Raw genomic sequence first — 19,112 nt, 5'->3', positions numbered from 1 at the left:
AAAAATAATAATAATAATCAGATTTATAACATCTACAAAACAGTAGTGCGATATGAGAAAAAAAAAAAAATTTAAATACATACTTAAGACTTAAGAAGAAAGAATATAGACTCTGATTGATTTTTGTTTTTCGAAACAGTTTTTAAGTTTTAAAAACAACAAAACAAAAAAAGTTGTTTGGAAAAAGTGTTTTCACTATATTTGTTTATAAAATAGCATCTAGTTTTTTGTTTTAAAAACTGAAAAAGGAAAACAACTAATAGATGTTTTCAAAAGTTGTTCTTTTGTTTTTTTTTGTACAGTGGCATTCCTGTAAATATAGGATTTCATTAATGACATTTTTATAAATACGAGGATTAATTAATGACATTTATGTAAATAACTACAACTTCTTTATAACTTCAAAACTAACTATATTTAAACAAGTTTTATTGTTTTTTTAATCTAAAATCAGTTTTCAAAATTTATTCTCAAAACAGTTTTTAAAAACTAAAAACGAAAACACATTCAAACACACCCATAATAAACCAAGGGAAATGTAGTTATTCTAAAAAAAATAAAACAAAAATTCTGGAGTAACCGATTTTCATTATGTACCCCTAGGGTACATAGTGAAAATATTAAAGCTGCACAAAAATTTTCTCTCCTCATAAGTTGTCTGCTGATGTGAAGAAAGAATTTTTTTTTTTTTTTTTTTCATATTTTCACTATGTACCACCGAAGATACGTAGTGAAAATCTGTTGTCGCAGAAAACTTATTCTCCGGAGAAAATTTGAACCCATAAACCAATATATCATCATATGTTCTTACGTTGTCAAAACAATTGTTGAAGCAATCTTATTGCCTAATTAGTGGTTTAACGAAATTACAAGCCTTAAATTAAAATCATTTATCAATTAGTTTAATTTGCCTTATATTATTTATGCTTAAATTACAATGTCATATATCTCGTATCAATTGTTCATCCTAAATTTCAATTAAGATAATACCATAAAACCATTTCAAGTAGTTTGATAACTGTAACACCTTCAATATTTATCCGTGCATCAATAGAACTGTTGGGTAATTTTGTTTAAAGTTGAAGGATGCACCTTTATATTCAGTTCAGTCTAGTCAATTGCAGTGTACAGAGACAACAGACATAAATTTTGTTCGTTTTCATTCTGATGTGCCCAAAAGGAATGTGGTGGGCATAGTTTCAACCCAAATCCATCTTCAAGGAAATGGCAAAAGTACCATAGCTAGGCATTTGCTACCTGTCAAAGCATGCATATGGGGGGGCCAATTCCTGGCATGGAGCTTTGTTTGCCAGTCCCATCTCTCACATTTCATGCTTTCAGTTCATCTTTCTTGGATATTGGTCAAGTCATCTAATTAAACTCAAATATCACTGTTATGGTTATCATCATTCATTGAATCCATTTCATGCGTGGGTAATATTATTCTCATTTTCTCACATTCCTTAATCATTATTATAGATGTTGTGGATGAAAAGATAAACTAATTAAAGGTAGTGAGTGTGATTGGGAGAAAGTCACATGTGAAGAAATGATAATGTGAAAATAACTTTATCCTTTTCTTATTTATGTTTGGCTTTCTCCTGGCTTAATTCCACTTCACTAGTTTGGGAAATACTACTTACATATTCTTCCATAATTCACATAGTATCAATTAACACTATTTTTTTCCACCTTTCTTTATATTGTACAAAACTTTTACACATGCATGCTAGTAATCAGATCAAATCATTCTTTGGTAGCATCTAACTTGCTAGGTTTAAATATAGGTACTAATGTATTTCAATGCCTATAAATACATTTGAAAAGCGATTTCCTTTTTTAGTACCAACTATCAGAATATTATATTAAAGAATAATTTTTGTTCATAACTTAGGGATTAACTCCATCATGAAACCCAGAACATTGTAGCATATCAGAACCACAAGCCCGCGGGCCTGCTTTATCAATAAGACAGGACCAACCCAAAATGCAAACAAAGCCCATTGATCTTCTGCATGTGCATGCGGTTAACATACACAAGTGTCGGCTTCTTAGAAGTAAAACAGCTGTGAAAACTTGCAACCCAATTCACAAACCTTGGGCAATGAGCTAAATCTAGATTGCTTAAAGGACTTCAAACTTTCTTTTTAAACTTCCTTTCAATTAGTTTATTTTCTCATTTTAATCAATATTTTTTTTAATTATCCATCGATTAATGAATTACTAAACTATTACGATTCGACGACAAAACGACTTATACTCGAAATCACTATAACAACCCCTCGTCAGTTATTAATTGTTCTTGATATGATTCATATCAAGAACAAAATTAAGAAAATTTAATAAAAATAATTTTTGCAGCTTAACTCTGAGTAATTAGTATAAATAAGATTTGAATCTATGAAAATAGAACGCTCCTTTACTCTTAAATTTCTTAGATTAAAAAATTAATCAGAATAATTATCATAAGCAATTATTTAATCCCTAACTTTAAAAAATGAAGCTACAGTACTCTGATACAGTAACAGTTGACAATTGCTCCATTTGAATAAGGTGTTATTGTTCCTTGTTTTGCACCTAAGCTATGCCTTCGTAACAACGCAAAGGGGTCATGACCATAACAACCTTTGACATCAAAAAACATGAACCTCATTCATCGTATCATCAAACTCACACCCCACAGTTCCCACTTTCTTCTTCTTCTTTCTGTCAGATGAAGATACCAACAAGTACACTTGTTCGTTTTCTTTTTCTCTTCTTACTCAATTCTCATCCTATCTCATCATCCTTCATTCAAGGTAGGTATACCCCGTATACATGCATGCTTAGTGCTTATCTTCTCAAACATTCCAAAAGCTCAACATCACAGTTCTTACACACTCCTTTGTTTACACTTTTTAGGTTTCCAATTCCAGCCATTGCCAGCACCAAGCTCTGGTGGTGATCACCATGCACCAACCCCTTCTGTTCACGAATTCCAACCTCCTCTGTCGCCACCTGTGGCTGCAGACGGTGGGGTTGGTGGTGGGTCTCTTTCCGGCGAGTCCGCTCCTCCGTCACCGGCGGTTATGGGGGAGTGGCACGACTGGTCTCAGGGAGCTCCAGCGCCGATCTCGGAAAATGGGGTGGGCGGCTATGGAGTTGAGAGCGCCGGAGAGATCACACCCGGTGCTCCGGCGACCGAGGACGGCGGCGTGAGGTGGTGCACAGTGAGAGACGAAGTGGAGGAGTGTCAGTCCTTTTTCAGTGTCGTTAACCAATTAACTGGCTACACGTGGAAATGGTAAGCTATATGAGAAAATATATTGTATTTTCCATTTATTAGCTAATAAAAATGAAGAATATTCTTTTTGTCACTCTTTTATTTATGGGAAAACTACTTGTGGCAGAAATAGTTTACACAAAAGTGTGTGTGAGTGAGAGAGAGAGAGAAACTATAAAAAAATAAAAATGAGAGAAAAATTTGAGGAAAAAATATTTATTCTTTTAAATGACACAACTTATATCATTTCACTCTCATAAAGAGAGATGAGACCCACACTTTTATTTTATTTTTGTCAACTCTCTTTTCTCCTTTATCTATCTCTTTCTCTCTCTTAAAATGATACAACTTTACCCAAAATTTGACGGAGCCTAGTTCTTTTTTATCTTTGTCACACTTGTTTTCCCTTTATTTATTATTATTAGCTTGTAAATGTTTTATTTATTTTTATCATTATTTTTATCATTATTTTTATTTTATTATTGCATGGTTTAATGATTGAATATTTATTTTATTCTTGCTATTGTATTTTTTAAAAGCCAATTTAATATTTTTAAATTATAGGAATTGTGGACTTCTAAGTTCAACTCTGTTTACATTAAAAAAAAAAAAAAAATTTCCTTGCAAGATAAGTTGGTGGTAACAATGGCAGCAACGAGTACTTTTCTTTACAAGAAACTTGAAGTTGCTGGTTCTCTCAAAACCCTTTGTTTCTTCCTGCAGCAGATTCAACATTGAAGCAAATAAGCAATTGAAAATGAAGCAACATTCCAACGTTATATAGTGATATATGATTCTGAATTAATTCTTATGTCTTTAGTGTCAAAAGAGACAAAGCCCAATATTGTCTGGAGTCAATTAAGAATGGAGAAGCAGATTTGGTGAGCTTAGAAGCAGGTCTTGCTTATAATGCATTCATCAACTACTCAATGAAAGCCATAGCGAACGAGATTTATTGTGATCATTCCAAAACCTATGAAGCTGTTGCAGTTGTAAACAGAAGGGTATGTGATAACAATGAAAAGATCACTTTAATGGACTTCAAAGATCACAAGTCTTGCCATGGAGGTTATTCCACAGCAGCAGGATGGAACTATCCCATCAACTACATTAAAAACTTATTTGATAATGGAAAATTAAATGACAGGGAAATTGCAACTAGTTTCTTCTCAGGTGTCTGTGCTCCATCAGAGTTTGAAGGTTCTGATATATGTAATGCATGCAGCAAAGAGAATGAAACCTGCCCTGAAATAGGTTTGTATTCCGGTCACTCAGGTGCTTTTAGGTGCCTAGTAGAGGAATTGGGAGACATTGCCTTTGTCAAGGGTGATACTGCCTTGCTCTATTCTATGGAGGGGCCTCATAATCTTTCATGGTCAACGAAGTCTGTTAGGGACTTCATGTAAGTACCTTGCCTTAGCATTGAGGAATCTCTTATGCAATGCATAAAGTAAAAGTGTTTCCTCAACTAAAATTAATCAATTGATTAACTGCAGGTATCTTTGTCCTCAAGGGGGTTGCAGAGAAATCAATGGTTATCCTGGAGATTGTTCGTAAGTACTTAACACTTAAATACTTAGTTGTTGAGAATGTGAGGATGATTCTTGACATAATAAATTAAGTGATGTAAACTTGAATAGCATTTGTTTTTGTCTTTTGAACTTTCTTGGAAAGTTGGATAGTGGGGGGGGGGGGGGGTTCAGAAAGGGCACTGGCCAGGCAAAATCCAAATAATTCCCCAATTGAAGCTTCTTTATACAATTGATTCTGGTTAGTAATGAATTTTTAGGCAGGACAATAGGAAAGGCATAAGAAAGCCTTATGAAAAAAGAAACTAACTTGTGTTGACTTGTTGACCTGAATAGCTTGACTGAGATGTCTTTTTATGATAGAATGTCATTGTGGAAATACTTAAATGCATATGCTTTTAATTGCAACATATTAGTGTTGCTTATCCTCTTCTCATTTCACTAGTAACTAAAGTTGTTCGCTTCACCCTTAATCAGATTTGGAGCTGTTCCTGCAAACGTGATAATGTCACATAACTCAATGCCCAACAAGAAAAGAATTCACGTTTTAGAAACATTAACGAATGCTAGTTTGGTGGATGCTCTTTATACCCCAAAAGATGTTCGCAGCCACTTATTTAGTCCAAGGTAAAATAGAATATCGTGGCCTGGGAATTTCTTTTGCTTGACTTATATTATGGCCTAAAGCAGGTTTTAATGTTACAGTATATATTGGTACAAACATTTTAAACAACCTGAGTTCGAACAGTGATTTAGTAATACAATGTTTTTCTGGCACCCACCTCCACATAAATTTACCATGTGATTTAGACTTGTGTTAAAAGTAAAAATTCAATAGAACCCTGTATGTGAAAATCTGGACTGAAACTGTACTTAGTACAATGGAAATACTAAAATATGTCTCATAAATTCAATCCTTTATTGCAGTACTCAAGGACTAGCCATGATTGAAAAGGTCACAAGGTTATATCTGGGGAAATCAGCTTCAATCTCACAGATCATACAGAAATTAAATGCCCCAGAAATACCCTCAGATGCAGCAGATAACGTTTCAGGTAAACTCAAATTTCATCATCTATTAGTAGTAATAAATTTATGGTAGAAGAAATCATAGTTCTATTGCTGCACTAACTTTATTCACACATATGCCATACCAGATGAATCTTCTTCATCTTCGTGCATTTGCTGTTCACAAGTAATGACTATGCTCTCACTCCTGATGCCACTGCTGATACTTGGAATACTCGCTTCAAAATAGAAACTTGGTAGTTTTCTATACCGTATCGCACTTTCATATGCGGTGCAAGTTGCCACAATTACTACTTTGTTTGATTTGGGTAGTATTGGCAAAATCCTAACAAGATGAGCAACAGACAAAAACAAAAAAAATGCCATGGTTTTGTGTTTGATTCCTTTATTGTAGGTTTCAATAATGAAAAGTAGTCTTGTTCACTGAATTTTGACCCTTGATACTGATATTAAGAAAATTTGCCAATGAAAAATATTCTCTTACCATTTAAGTTTCGCATCTTGTTTATTGCCAACCCAAATGTACCGGAAATATCAAACACCATCGTGGACTACATACTCAGAATCAACTTACACTAATTTTTACAGTTTAATCACCTTATCAAGGAAGCTTTATTCGTAAGGAAAGATTACCGGTGCTCCATAAATCAAGCAAAAATGTCCAGGCCCCATGCATGAACAAAACCATTGTGTCGTAAAAGATATAAAAAAATAAAAATAAAATGTTACCTACATTATCTAACAGCTATGCATTGTGAAACATATACTCATTTGGGGGCGTGAAGTTAAAGCTCAAATTACTACATTATTGAACTTATTCATTCAACAATACATTGATTTAAAAATATGATTTTTGTCCGGGAGACCTTGGCGTTTGGTACAGGAGAAATTTTTATTTTTCCGGAAATCTCGATTTTTAAAAATATGATTTTTGCATTCAGTTTACGATAATATCTGAAAATTTAAAATTTAAACAAATTCAATTTCTCGAAAATCCCTCAAAATTCCGCGTACCAAACACCCCCTACAGATAAACGAGTACAAGATCTCGAGGTAAATAACTACACTTGTTCGGGAAAGTATCACGACGATAGTAACTAAATTCATTTATCCGAGGGACTAACCTTTATTATTAAGAGGAGGTTGATTGGAAGGTTTGTTACATTATTAATTTCTATTAATCATTAGATCACAAACTATCTATTGATAATTAGATGAAAAACTAATTAAGAGACTTAATTTTTTTCAATTAATAAATTAAGAGACTGCATTAGTCCATGAGTGTTTGAAAAACAGACGAATCATAATATATAAATTTAAGTTTAATACCAAAAAAAACAACAACACATGAACTTCCACGTGTCACTTATTTGTCGTCTTCTTCTTCATCATCGAATCACAACTTTACCACACAGCCACACAGAACACACCACTAGAACTTGTTCTAGTATGTACTCTTCACATTCACCTTCCATATGTGATATATCATAATTCATAATCATCTCAGTCACATGCAACAACAAATGCACAACCAATTCAACTTCAACCCCACTTTTTGAGTCTTTAACCGTTTCTGTTTCCGCCCATGGCGACGGCGATAGCACCACCACCGTCGTCGGCGCCCATCTCCGCCCTCCTCTCCTCCCGCACCTCCGCCCGCACCTCCGCCGCAACAGCGTCTTCGAGGAGCCCGCAGAGTAAGAAGAGGAAACAGAAGCAGCGCGCTTTTGGAAATTTCAGCCACTTGGGTCACGTGGTTCGCAAGGACATGGAGTTTCTGAAGAGAGGATTTGATAACGGTGTTGCGTGGGCCAATGAGGCCTTACGCATTCCCCAGGTTGCCAAGAAAATCGACGACCTTGTTTGGCTTCGCAATCTCGAAGACCCTCTTGCTCCTCCCTTTTCTGCACCTTCCTGGCCTCACCCTTGGTACCCAGGTACAAAAAAAAATTGCTATTTTTGCATGTGGGGTGTGCGTATACATGTCTAATTCCAGTCAAAGTGGGTTTTGTAAAATGGGTATATGGTGTTTTTGTGGTTGATGCCAATGGGTAATGCATGAATGGCTTGAAATGTTAGTGGGTCTGATTGTTGAATTGGCCTAATTCTGTGAGTGGGCCGTTTTTGTACTGGACGCAGAGTTTCAGAGTTTCAGAGCTTCAGAGTGATAGTGGGTCTGTTTGGGTGATTGATGGTGATTACGTTACTGATTGAAGATGTGGGAACTTGTGTTTTTGTGGACTAATGGTGAGGTGTGAAAGTTATATGGCTTAAAAAATTGGTTCAAGTTCATGGGGGAAAATGTAATGCGGTGGTTTCTAACTTGCTACTTATGCATATTCTAGGTGTCTGGGTGGGAGGTTAATGAGATTACTGAGAGCCGAGATAATGGTGATTCCTGCGTGATGCTCTTATTCGAATGCATCATGGCTTGTTTTAATTCAAACTCGTTCTGCTGTATGTCCTTGCATTTTATTGGGAAGACATCAAGTCCCGCTATTTATTGGTGTTTCTTTTCTTTTTTTGCTGTCTATTGATAAGAAGACCATATTTGTTTAATGGACTTAAAAAAAAAAACTTGGATTTGGAATGGAGGAGCTAATTCTCAAATTAAGTTAGGCTAAATCAAGTTACTACCATAGCTGTTTTCGATGAGATTATGAGAGTTCCTATTGCACCTTTGTAAATGAAGATAAGATTAAGTACAAATATAGTACGTTGAACTGCATGATAGTGCTGACAATCAGATATAGAGTTTACTTATTCCTTCTTTATTGTATTGATTGATCTCTTATTGTCTTCCAGGACTCTCTGGAGTGGATTTGCTCATGTCTGATCTCAAGGCATTGGAAGCATATGCTGGCTACTTCTATTATTTGTCTAAGATGTGGTCTAAGCCACTCCCTGAAGTTTATGATCCTCAGGATGTTGCTCACTATTTTAGTGTCAGGCCCCATCTGGTGGCCCTTCGTATTCTTGAGGTAGTTGGAATGACCATTGGAACTAAAACATGCAATAATTCTACAAATCTATTCTTCTCCTTCATATATCATTAGGTTACGATGTGAATGTTTACCTGGCTTTTACTAGGTTTTTCTTTCAGCTTAAGTCACAAAACTTGTTTGTAACCTGCTCATTTATATATGGATGTATTACAATCATCCATTTTATGTATTAGTAGAAGATAATTGGTTCCTACATGGATAAATTGGTATAATATCTACTAGCCTGGGGACTAAGGCTCAGGAAGGATTGTAGGTCCAATGTGTCGCATGCAAGCAGTAGTTGTTTCTTTATTTTCTTAGTTTCATAAGAATTATACAATACCTAGGATCGATACTATTTGATTCTTGCCTTGATTTTTTTTTTTATTTAAATCAATTGAATCCTGTGTATGTAAAAAGTCCTGAGATTCTTTTTTCTGGGGCTATAAAAATCACGACACAAGGTTTGAGATGACCCAAAAAACACTATCGACTTTAAAAGCCTACTTGGGTATTAAGCATGTACTGAATTTTTTAAAATACACAGCTGTTTTGAATGTTTGCAATCTAGGAAAGATGTTAATCCGAATATGAATTATTGGTAGGTATGATAGATGAGCTTTAATTGCCTGACTTGTATGATATACTCAATTCAAATAGGAGCATTTTCTGCTTTACTGAATTCAATTGCATCTTTGTATGGTTTTCTTACATGTTCTGCATCTGTAATGCGTGATAGTTATTATTCATTTTATTCAACTTCTGTCAGTAAAATGTTATCTTTTACTAATAGTATAAATTTTTAATTTAAATTTTTGTCATCATACATCAAAGAGACATGCTATAGATGTGCCCTATGCTGTAGTACACAAATTTGTCATTTTTATGATCCCACATCAATTCTAATGTGGTATTAGAGCCTATCTCAGTCGTGATGTTGGGCCACTTGCTGATGTCTAGTCTGGGGCTTAAGGGGTGTGTGTTAAGATCCCATATTGGTTGGGAATATCGGAAAAGTACCCCTTACTTTGCCGATCCTCCTCCTCCCCCTCTTGCACAAGCTAGCTTTTGGAGTTGAGTTAGGCTCAGTCCATTCTCAATTATAATATTCATAATAAACTTTACATAGTAGTTAAATTGAGCCTGTATTAGATGTTTTTTTTTTTACCCCCAATGGGTTTGAAATTGATGACAAGATGCTTTCTTGACTCTTTCTTGAAATGTATACTTATTGAGTAATATTTCATTCTGGAAGGTATTTTCCTCCTTTGCCTCTGCTGTGATCAGTATTCGAACTTCAGGGTTTAGAAAGATTCTACAGCTAAATCCAGAAGAGGAAGTGGATGATAAAACCTCTCAATATAATTTTGGGATGGTGTTAAAGGAAACAATGCTTAATCTTGGCCCCACCTTTATAAAAGGTGAGGAATTTGATCAATTTGATATCTTAGTATAATTGTTAAATTATATTCTTATCATCATTTCATTATGATTTATATGATTTTTTTTTAATGCCTATTGCTTTAAAAAATTTCTGTTGCGGCTTTCATTTCTCTCCTGCAGTCACAACATTACCAATATGCTTGTTACATTCATTTGATTGGTGATGCAGTTGGTCAGTCCCTTTCCACAAGGCCGGATATCATTGGGGTTGAAATGTCCAAGGTTAGATTAAAAACTGTCTGTATTCCTATTTCTTAATTGTTGAACATTTTTTTCTTGAGATGAACTTTGAAAGTTAGGGCTAATTATTGGTTATGGGCAATGAAAATGTCTTGTTAGATGATGACAATATGTGGTTATATAATATATATCAAATTCTGGGCTGTAACTATGTTCTTTAACGGTAATACTAATTTTCATGGAAAGTTTATTTGTGTTTCTTTCATGTGCGCTTCTATCTCTGTTTGTCTAAATGAAACTCCTGGTTAAATATACTATAAGCTACAGAATATCATCTGTATTATTAATTTTTATCATTTTTCCAAGATCGTAACATCTTGCCTTTCTATCATGTTTGTAATGCTACTAACAGTTTGAGTGACTGCATTGGCAATTTATGTCTATATATTTCAATTACATTCTTCTTGCAGGCATTGTCAGAACTGCATGATAAAATCCCTCCTTTTCCCAGGGCTGTTGCTATGAAGATTATTGCGGAAGAATTAGGTTCTCCTGTGGAATCATTCTTCAGTTACATTTCGGAGGAACCTATAGCTGCTGCATCTTTTGGTCAGGTACTTTTTTTCTATGACAATGGATTGCCATGTATAATTAAATACTATTACTGTGAATTGGATGCTTGTGGTTGCATTTATTTAGAAGTGTTGGTGTGATGGCATGTCTTATTAATTTATTTGTTTTCATTTTCTAGGTTTACTTTGCCCATACTACTGATGGCATAAATGTTGCTGTAAAAGTTCAGCGTCCTAATTTGCATCATGTGGTGGTGCGGGATATCTACATCCTTCGCCTTGGGGTTTGTATTGACTATGATCTTTATTGGCTTTTTACATATATTACACTATCCTGCATGAAGTTCTTAAATGACTGTGCATATTAACCATTTCAGTTGGGGCTTCTGCAAAAGATTGCCAATAGAAAAAGTGACCCTCGCCTCTACGCTGATGAGCTTGGGAAAGGTTTTGTTGGTGAATTAGATTACACTTTAGAGGCTGCAAATGCATCAAAATTTATGGTAATAAATGACATCAATTGGAGCTTATTTTTTTACATATTGATGAGATCTAGGAACTAGGCAATTTAGAATATTGATGAAATCTTTTATTGGAGTTTAAAATTTCAATGTGAACCTAGGTTGATTTGGTTTCTGAGAAAATAATGATAAATGTTTCGCCCTTTCAATTGACTTATTATTGCTACATGCAGGAAGTTCACTCTCCCTTTGCTTTCATACGCGTGCCAAAAATATATCCACATTTAAGTCGAAAGAGAGTTCTGACCATGGAGTGGATGGTTGGTGAAAGTCCAACAGATTTGCTTTCTGTATCTACTGAAAGCTCTGTATCTGGAAATGTCTCTGAATATTCAGAAAGGCAGAAAATCGATGCAAAAAGGCGTCTTCTTGATCTGGTATAAAAAAACACAAATGCAATTCTATTTTTGTCTTTACATTGTGCAAAAATTATGTATATCATGGATGTTTGATGATGTGCTGACTATTGGCTTATGCCAGGAGCCAATTGGATTTTTGAAGTTAATCGATTTTTTCCCAATAGAATTACAAGAAAAGTATGAGTAAAAAGGGAATTTTGGCCTTCTGATACTTAAGAGTTTCAATTACAAAATAAACATGGCTTTGGATTGAGGTACTTGTAAAATTTCTTCGTCAATTTTCCATTAACTTATTTGACCCTTTTATTACTCAACTGAACTTTTTCATCATTTAAGAATTACTGATTCTACTAAAACCTTGCTTTGTTTGGTGTCTGAGACTCTTGAGTGCTTCACTATTATGAAAGTGTCATATTCAATGAATGTTTACTTCTATTACTCATTAATTCAGGTCAACAAAGGTGTTGAAGCAACATTGGTGCAACTTCTTGAAACTGGCTTATTACATGCTGATCCACATCCTGGTAACCTGCGTTACACTTCCTCAGGACAGATAGGGTATTTTTATTTTCTTCCCTATCCAATCTGAGTAACTTATGGTTTTCCTTCATCACAGAAATCTAAATGAATTTTTGTTACTTCTTTTTGTTTGTGTGATAGGTTTCTGGATTTTGGTTTGCTCTGTCAAATGGAAAAAAAGCATCAGTTTGCTATGCTGGCTTCAATAGTTCATATAGTAAATGGTGACTGGGCATCCCTTGTCCGTGCTTTGACTGATATGGATGTTGTGAAGCCAGGGACAAATATCCGACTTGTTACCATGGTACTTGAATCTCAGAATTTGATTATCTTGCCATTGAACATTTGAACCAAATAAGAACTGCATTTTCATACTAACAGTTTTTTGTTGCATGGACTGCATCCTTCTGAAACTTATGCTCACAAGATAACTTTCTAAATCTCTATTACATTTTCAGGAACTGGAACAGGCCTTGGGAGAAGTAGAATTTAAAGAAGGAATTCCTGATGTGAAGTTTAGCAGGGTGAGAGTCATCTTTAACAAGAAGAGTTGTAATTGAATTATGTATGTCAGATGACAGTGCAAACCACTGTCTGTGAATGTCAAGGGATGGAAATTGATAGGATTTCTGACTAATTTTGGTCCAATCTCATTCCTAAAATTGAAAACACCATAACCAACGTCCATAGTATGTGAAATATCCAAAACCAACCACATTGCATATGTCTAAAGATAAACTGGGGAAGTGGTATGTATATCCTTGATAAAATTAATCATGTTCTCTCATGCATAATGAAAATTAGATATAAGGTTGTCTTCACATACAACTTATTTCAACAGAAATGATGCCGTATGAAATTCAAGTCATTCAAATCTGTGTACAATTAATGTAATGATGATTCTGTTTTACAAATGTCTGTGTGTATGGGTATATGGTTGGCACCAGATATACAAATGTTAAAATTGAAATCATCCTTAATCAAACTGATAATATGATTTGACTATAAAAAAACTGTTTGGCATCCTTAATTGTTTGGATATTTGATAGTTTTTTTGTCATTTAGTATCAGATATCCAAAAGCTGATACAATTGCCACTCCTGAATGTTGGACTGTTTTTTGTTGAAGCATCTTTTGTGCTTTGTATAGATTTTGACAGGTGGAGGAAGGAATCCCCATTAAGTTAGAAAAAATGTGCAAAGGAGGCAGGTTACTAATAAACAATGACAAGTATCTACTCTTGTGAGCATTAGACATTGAAGTTTTTGTGCATGATCTCGAACTCATAAAATAGTGGAGAGAAGTACATTTGAGGAAGTCCCATTAAACATATTTCTAATTAGGAAACTAATTAAGCAAATTTTATTAGGAGTGGTTAATCAAATTAATCTATGATTATTTTTATTTATTTATTTTGGTTACAAATCTATGATTATTTGTTAACCACTCTTTGAGCATTGATTAGCCATTGTTTGTGTTGTTGGTTAATTGTTCCTAAATTTGAAATATGTTCAGTAGAGTTTCCTAAATTGTAGTTCTCTCTTAATAAATGTCTGTCGTGATAGATAATCAGATTAACTAATTCTTTTTTCTTTTTATTGAGAATTTAGAGTTTTAGTTTTACCTATTGTTTAAATACAATCAAGTTCCATTTGAATGTGTGCATATTATGGACGGTGTTTGTATTGTGTTATTCGATAAAGTTTAGAAACTATAGATTTCTTGCTTTAAACAAGTGGAGTAATTTAACTAGTTTGAAGTTTGATAAAAATTTGAGCTCTCATTTTTTGTTTCATTAAGTCATGATTTGATAAATCAAAGTAACAACAGATACCATTTATAAATCACTTCAAATCCATATACTATTTTGCTGAATCAATATTTTCAAACATAACCTTGTTGGTTTGGTTATGCGTGATTGCATTTGCTATTCTGTTATAAGTTGGTCTAAGTAACTCACATCTGGTATATGTCTTTGTTACGTACACTTAGTACTGCATATACATTTAAATTCTGTATTTGTCTGATAATTTATATCCAAGCAAAGTAATACTGGCCATGTAGTTGAACATATGTTAATAGTTGGCTTTCTAAATTTTTAATTGCTTTGGCTTTTCTAAGCTTTCTTGTCTTCAGTTACTTAATTTTTTAATAAATTTTCCTCAAGGTTCTGGGAAAGATTTGGTCTGTAGCATTCAAGTATCATTTCCGTATGCCACCATATTACACACTTGTCTTAAGATCCCTTGCTTCCTTTGAAGGTAAACTGTCAATAGCACATGTAAATTACTTCTTCAATGCTCATTTTTGTCATACTGATAAATTCTATTTATGCACCAACATGAAATTTGAAAGATTTGTATTGAATTTCTAATTTCTCATTTTATTATCTTGAACTCATATTTTGTTATGAATCAATTTCAGGTTTGGCTATAGCTGCAGATAGTAACTTCAAGACTTTTGAAGCCGCATACCCTTATGTTGTTCGGAAACTTCTTACAGAAAACTCAGCTGCAACAAGGAATATATTGCATTCGGTATTATAAGCCCTTGAATAATGAGCTCTGTGCCAATAGTCCACAGAACTGTAACATGTTATCATCTTTTTGCAGTTTGCTGATGTTAAAGTGTAGAGAATATATCCTGAGCCCTTTTCCTCTATAAAAATGAGAAGAAATTTAATACTATGTTTTTATACTTGTTTAAACTTTAGCCACACATGAATTTGTTTTTGAATATTTATCCATGTGAGCTATTAGACAGCATCTCTGTGGTACTGATGGATTTATTTTGTGACTGTTACCAATGTGCATACTTGATGCTGTTTCTTCTAAACGTATCCTAAACCATCAAGATTACTTGATCCTTGAACTTATATTGCTATCTGAAGTACCAAATATTCTTCTTCTTCTTCTTTTTCTTAAAACTTTGTTTTCTCCTGTTTAGGTGCTTCTAAACCGAAAGAAGGAGTTCCAGTGGCAAAGGCTTTCCCTGTTCTTGAGGGTAGGGGCAAGTAGGTATGTCAAAATGGCATGCTAGGGAGTATGCTCTCCTGGAAGTAGCTCTTTTTCTTTTTTATCTACGATGTTTTGGATATATTTTTAGAATTTTAATCACAATTTCTAATGCTAACGCTCCAACCTACTATATATATATATATTCGGATCTATCTACTTTGTATTTTCAGTTTCATCTACCAACTACTATGTAGTAAACAGCAAGACCCTCTTTGATATGAAAGATAAAAAGGAAAAGTGCCAATTGTTATCTAATTAAATGTAAACACTCAGTAGTATGCATCTGAAGCTCTTTTATAATTCCTATGTACTTTCCTGTTTAACTTAGCAATCTATTCAAGAAAGAGCCGCTTATTGCTATAAGTATTTCTGTTCTCCTACTCTTTCCTTTAAGCCAATATATTATGTATAATAACCACTCCAATTGGTTATTTTTCCTTTAGGGTAAATATATTTATTATGAGTTCCTTATTTGGAATTCTCCCAAAATTTCTTGATATCTGCTAACCAGATTCCTTGACGGTCCTACACCCTCTAAATTCAGCGTTCTTCTTAACCCTCTCATTGCTTCACCTGACAAACTAGAAAATATTGTGCGGTAAAGGAGTCCTAAGAGCATTAATGTGCTGTAGTAACATATTATGATGGCATTTTCTGCTGAACAAGAGACATTCATTCTGGATTTGCTTATAGCTATCGTTTATGTGTTAGGCTAGTCTGTTTTAGTTAATCCATTATTACTTGATAAATATCTATTTTTTACAGCTGTAAATATAGCATCTCATACTTCTGATCCATTGTCAGGAAAGCCTTGCAACTAGTAGCATCAAATAGCGAGACTTCCCTTCCTCATTTACAAAATAAGGCCACTGATAAGTTTGATGTTGCGTTCTTGGTCTTGAGGCTTTTACCATCCAAAGATGGTGTTGCTCTCAGAAGACTTCTCATGACTGCTGTGAGTTCCTACAAGCCGTCTATCTCTTATGCACTTAACGATTTTTTCACCATCCTGTCTTGGTTGCCTGTATTGGTTGTTTGTTATGTTCATCTGCTTTTTCATAATTAGCAGTAGATATATGGTTAGTTTATTTTCTGTATGTGGTTGTGGTTGATGAATTGCTGATTTTGAGAGAATGAGATTTCCAAATTCTTGTAATCTTGCTTTGATATTTTAATGTGTCAGTGGATTGAATTAGTTTTAGTTTGTTCCCATTTTACACAACTAGCTAGGTCACCCCACCACCTGCTGATGGATTAACATTGTAATCAAATTTTCATTCTACCAAATAATTTTGTTCCCTATGACTGTATTTATTATACTGAGTCTTGCATTAATATTATTACTGGGCCAGGAAAAAGAAAATATGCTTGTGCTTGAAGATTTTCTTTACTTGGCTAAAATAGTTATTTTAGCGTAAGAAACTTGCTTTTCATGGAATGAACAGGATGGAGCTTCCTTGATCAAAGTAATGGTCTCAAAGGAGGGAAAGTTTTTTCGCGAACAACTTTGCAAGATCATGGCTGACGTACTCTACCAATGGATGATTAAATTATTTGGACAAGGAATTACAGTTAGTCAGCATTCCAGGGTGATATTGGGTAATGGACCTAGCAACAAAGAATCAGGTCGATCATCCTTGCCTGCATATGATTATAATTCCATTTTTCGAGACCGGAGACTTAGAGTGATATTCTCCAAGGTTTTAAAATCTGCAAGCAGTGATAAAATATTGATGATGCGGTTCTGCTGGGCCTCCCTTGTTATAATTATGACAGCTTCAACTTTGGCTTGCCACCGGGTTGTTGTGTCTCTGTCTGAAGTTTACTTGGGGCCCCTATTCGATGCTCCTAAGAGATATGCAGTCAGTGCATGATATTTTCTTTGAACATTTAGTTTCAAAAGAAAAAGAAAAGAAAGGTTTATATGTATATTGATAACAAGAAAGTGAAATTTCATTTATTTACTGCTAACCAAAGCAATTGAATTTGTAGCATAAGGTGAATGTTTTAACTTTGGAGCCAATTTGATGTCAGACAGGTGAAGTATAGGTATAGTATAGGATTGCAGTGTCTTTTAGTTACAATTACTTTTAATATCTAAGGAATGCTGTACGCTGTGGACTAATGTTGCTACAGTCCAGATCTTGATACCTTTCAAGTGTGTACAGTTTCATGTAATGAGTTAAAGGTTTTTTTTTTCCCTGCTTTTTTTATTTTCTAAGTAAAGATGTCTTTGGTGTTAGTAATGTTTGATGTGTATATACAAATGTTTGTATAGCAAAAGGATTTTGAGTGCAGCGCATCAAATCAAGAATCAAACTTGAAGTGCTTGCAGGGTTGTCTTAAGTTGAAGTGTCTTTATTTAGAAAACTACGCGTTGGTTTCGTAATGCAACACATGCAAAGTATTTGTACTAAGATGAAATGAGAAAATTACAAGTAATTAAGAGAAGGGGGTTACATTAAATGGTAAGAAGGAATGGGCATATTTTCTCTCACGTTGTGTTGTATTATTATAATACAGAAAGGAAATGTCATTTGTTGTTGCGGTGGTCCTCTTATCCTCTGTTTTTGCTTTACTTGGATGTTTCAGTTATCAAATTAATTAAAAGGAGATAAGCATTCCTCTTGGAGAATAGACAATAAAACTCTTTCGGTTTTAAGTTATTTTAAAATAAATTTTTATAGCGATTTAAGATTTTGAAATTTATCCCCTAACTTTTTTTTAAGGTTAGATCATACAAACTATTATTTATGGGAATTAGTGATATAGTTAGAATTTTGGAGAAGGATTTTTTGATTTTATAGTAAGACTTATAAGTCTTATTTTTCATTTTAACCGTTGATTTGTGCCCATCTAACAGTTATAATTTAGAAAATCATACTAATTAATTAATTATTAATTACAATACAAATAACAACAAATGATAATAATTGAATTTCACTTATTTAATACATGTGAAGAACGATATATGCACAAGAAATTCATTTGACTAGGTCGCATGAATTTTAATATGAAATGATCCATTCTCATTGATGCAATGACTATAATTTATTTTTAGTTTTTTAGTTTTAAGTTGAATTGTGTTAAATCTTTTATTTATTTATTTCTCCTTATTTTTAACTTTTTATAGAGAATGAAAAAAAAAGTTAAACCTAAATTATATGTCAAGATTATCGACTACAAAGTTTTGAGGAAAAAGAAAAAGAAAATAAAAAATTCTTAGTATGAATTATTAATAATTTGTGCATATTGATTTCGGTATAACCACAAAAATTTTAAGGAGAAATGCTATAATAACACACTCTTTAATATTTTGATATTAATAATAAAATTCAACTCTCTATTAATAAGCTATAAGCCAGTTTAAAATTTCATTGAATACAAAATAAAGAGTAATAATTTTTTTATGAAGTAGAAAATAATTATGGGAAAAATATTTTTTAGATAATTTATCTGCATTTATTCTCAAAACGACATCGTTTTAGTATTAAAATCTTAAGAAGTTATAAATATAAAGACTATTATAACTTGAAATAAATTAAAATTATAAAAATATCATAATTTTCATCCTAAAACAACATATTTATCTACAATAGTAATTGCATAAAAAGCGAACCCAATAACTATTATCTCTTTCTACAAACTCATTTATAATGCAGTGGTCCATTTTGAATTTATATATAGGAGATAAATT

General features: G+C 33.5%; 2 protein-coding genes across 3 annotated transcripts; both read left to right on the top strand.

Moving 5' to 3' along the window:
* Positions 1-2,611: 2,611 nt before the first annotated feature.
* LOC133292614 (uncharacterized) lies at positions 2,612-6,234 on the top strand. The gene is made up of 7 exons (XM_061491037.1): positions 2,612-2,798; positions 2,902-3,283; positions 4,083-4,664; positions 4,759-4,815; positions 5,269-5,418; positions 5,719-5,846; positions 6,215-6,234. Exons 1-7 carry the CDS (start codon positions 2,612-2,614, stop codon positions 6,232-6,234), a joined length of 1,506 nt encoding a protein of 501 aa, XP_061347021.1.
* A 1,047-nt stretch (positions 6,235-7,281) lies between these two features.
* On the top strand, positions 7,282-17,620 carry LOC133292630 (uncharacterized). Of its 2 annotated transcripts, XM_061491060.1 has the most exons (18): positions 7,714-7,757; positions 7,960-8,072; positions 8,166-8,277; positions 8,626-8,801; positions 10,060-10,225; positions 10,417-10,469; positions 10,898-11,041; positions 11,179-11,283; positions 11,377-11,502; positions 11,694-11,897; positions 12,331-12,437; positions 12,540-12,702; positions 12,857-12,922; positions 14,566-14,659; positions 14,823-14,935; positions 15,345-15,415; positions 16,220-16,370; positions 16,861-17,620. In XM_061491060.1, exons 4-18 carry the CDS (start codon positions 8,649-8,651, stop codon positions 17,287-17,289), a joined length of 2,145 nt encoding a protein of 714 aa, XP_061347044.1. In that variant the 5' UTR covers positions 7,714-7,757; positions 7,960-8,072; positions 8,166-8,277; positions 8,626-8,648; the 3' UTR covers positions 17,290-17,620. The 2 variants fall into 2 exon arrangements, with proteins under 2 accessions (XP_061347043.1, XP_061347044.1); XM_061491059.1 differs by lacking the exons at positions 7,960-8,072; positions 8,166-8,277 and having other exon boundaries at positions 7,282-7,757.
* The last annotated feature ends 1,492 nt before the right edge of the window (positions 17,621-19,112 follow it).

Source organism: Gastrolobium bilobum, unplaced genomic scaffold, assembly GCF_033153095.1.
Source record: "Gastrolobium bilobum isolate Gb01-03AN ecotype WA unplaced genomic scaffold, APGP_CSIRO_Gbil_v1 utg2408, whole genome shotgun sequence".
NCBI classification, from domain to species: Eukaryota; Viridiplantae; Streptophyta; class Magnoliopsida; order Fabales; family Fabaceae; genus Gastrolobium; species Gastrolobium bilobum.
Note: the sequence above shows the minus strand (reverse complement) of the source record. Positions and strands in the feature narration are given on the sequence as shown.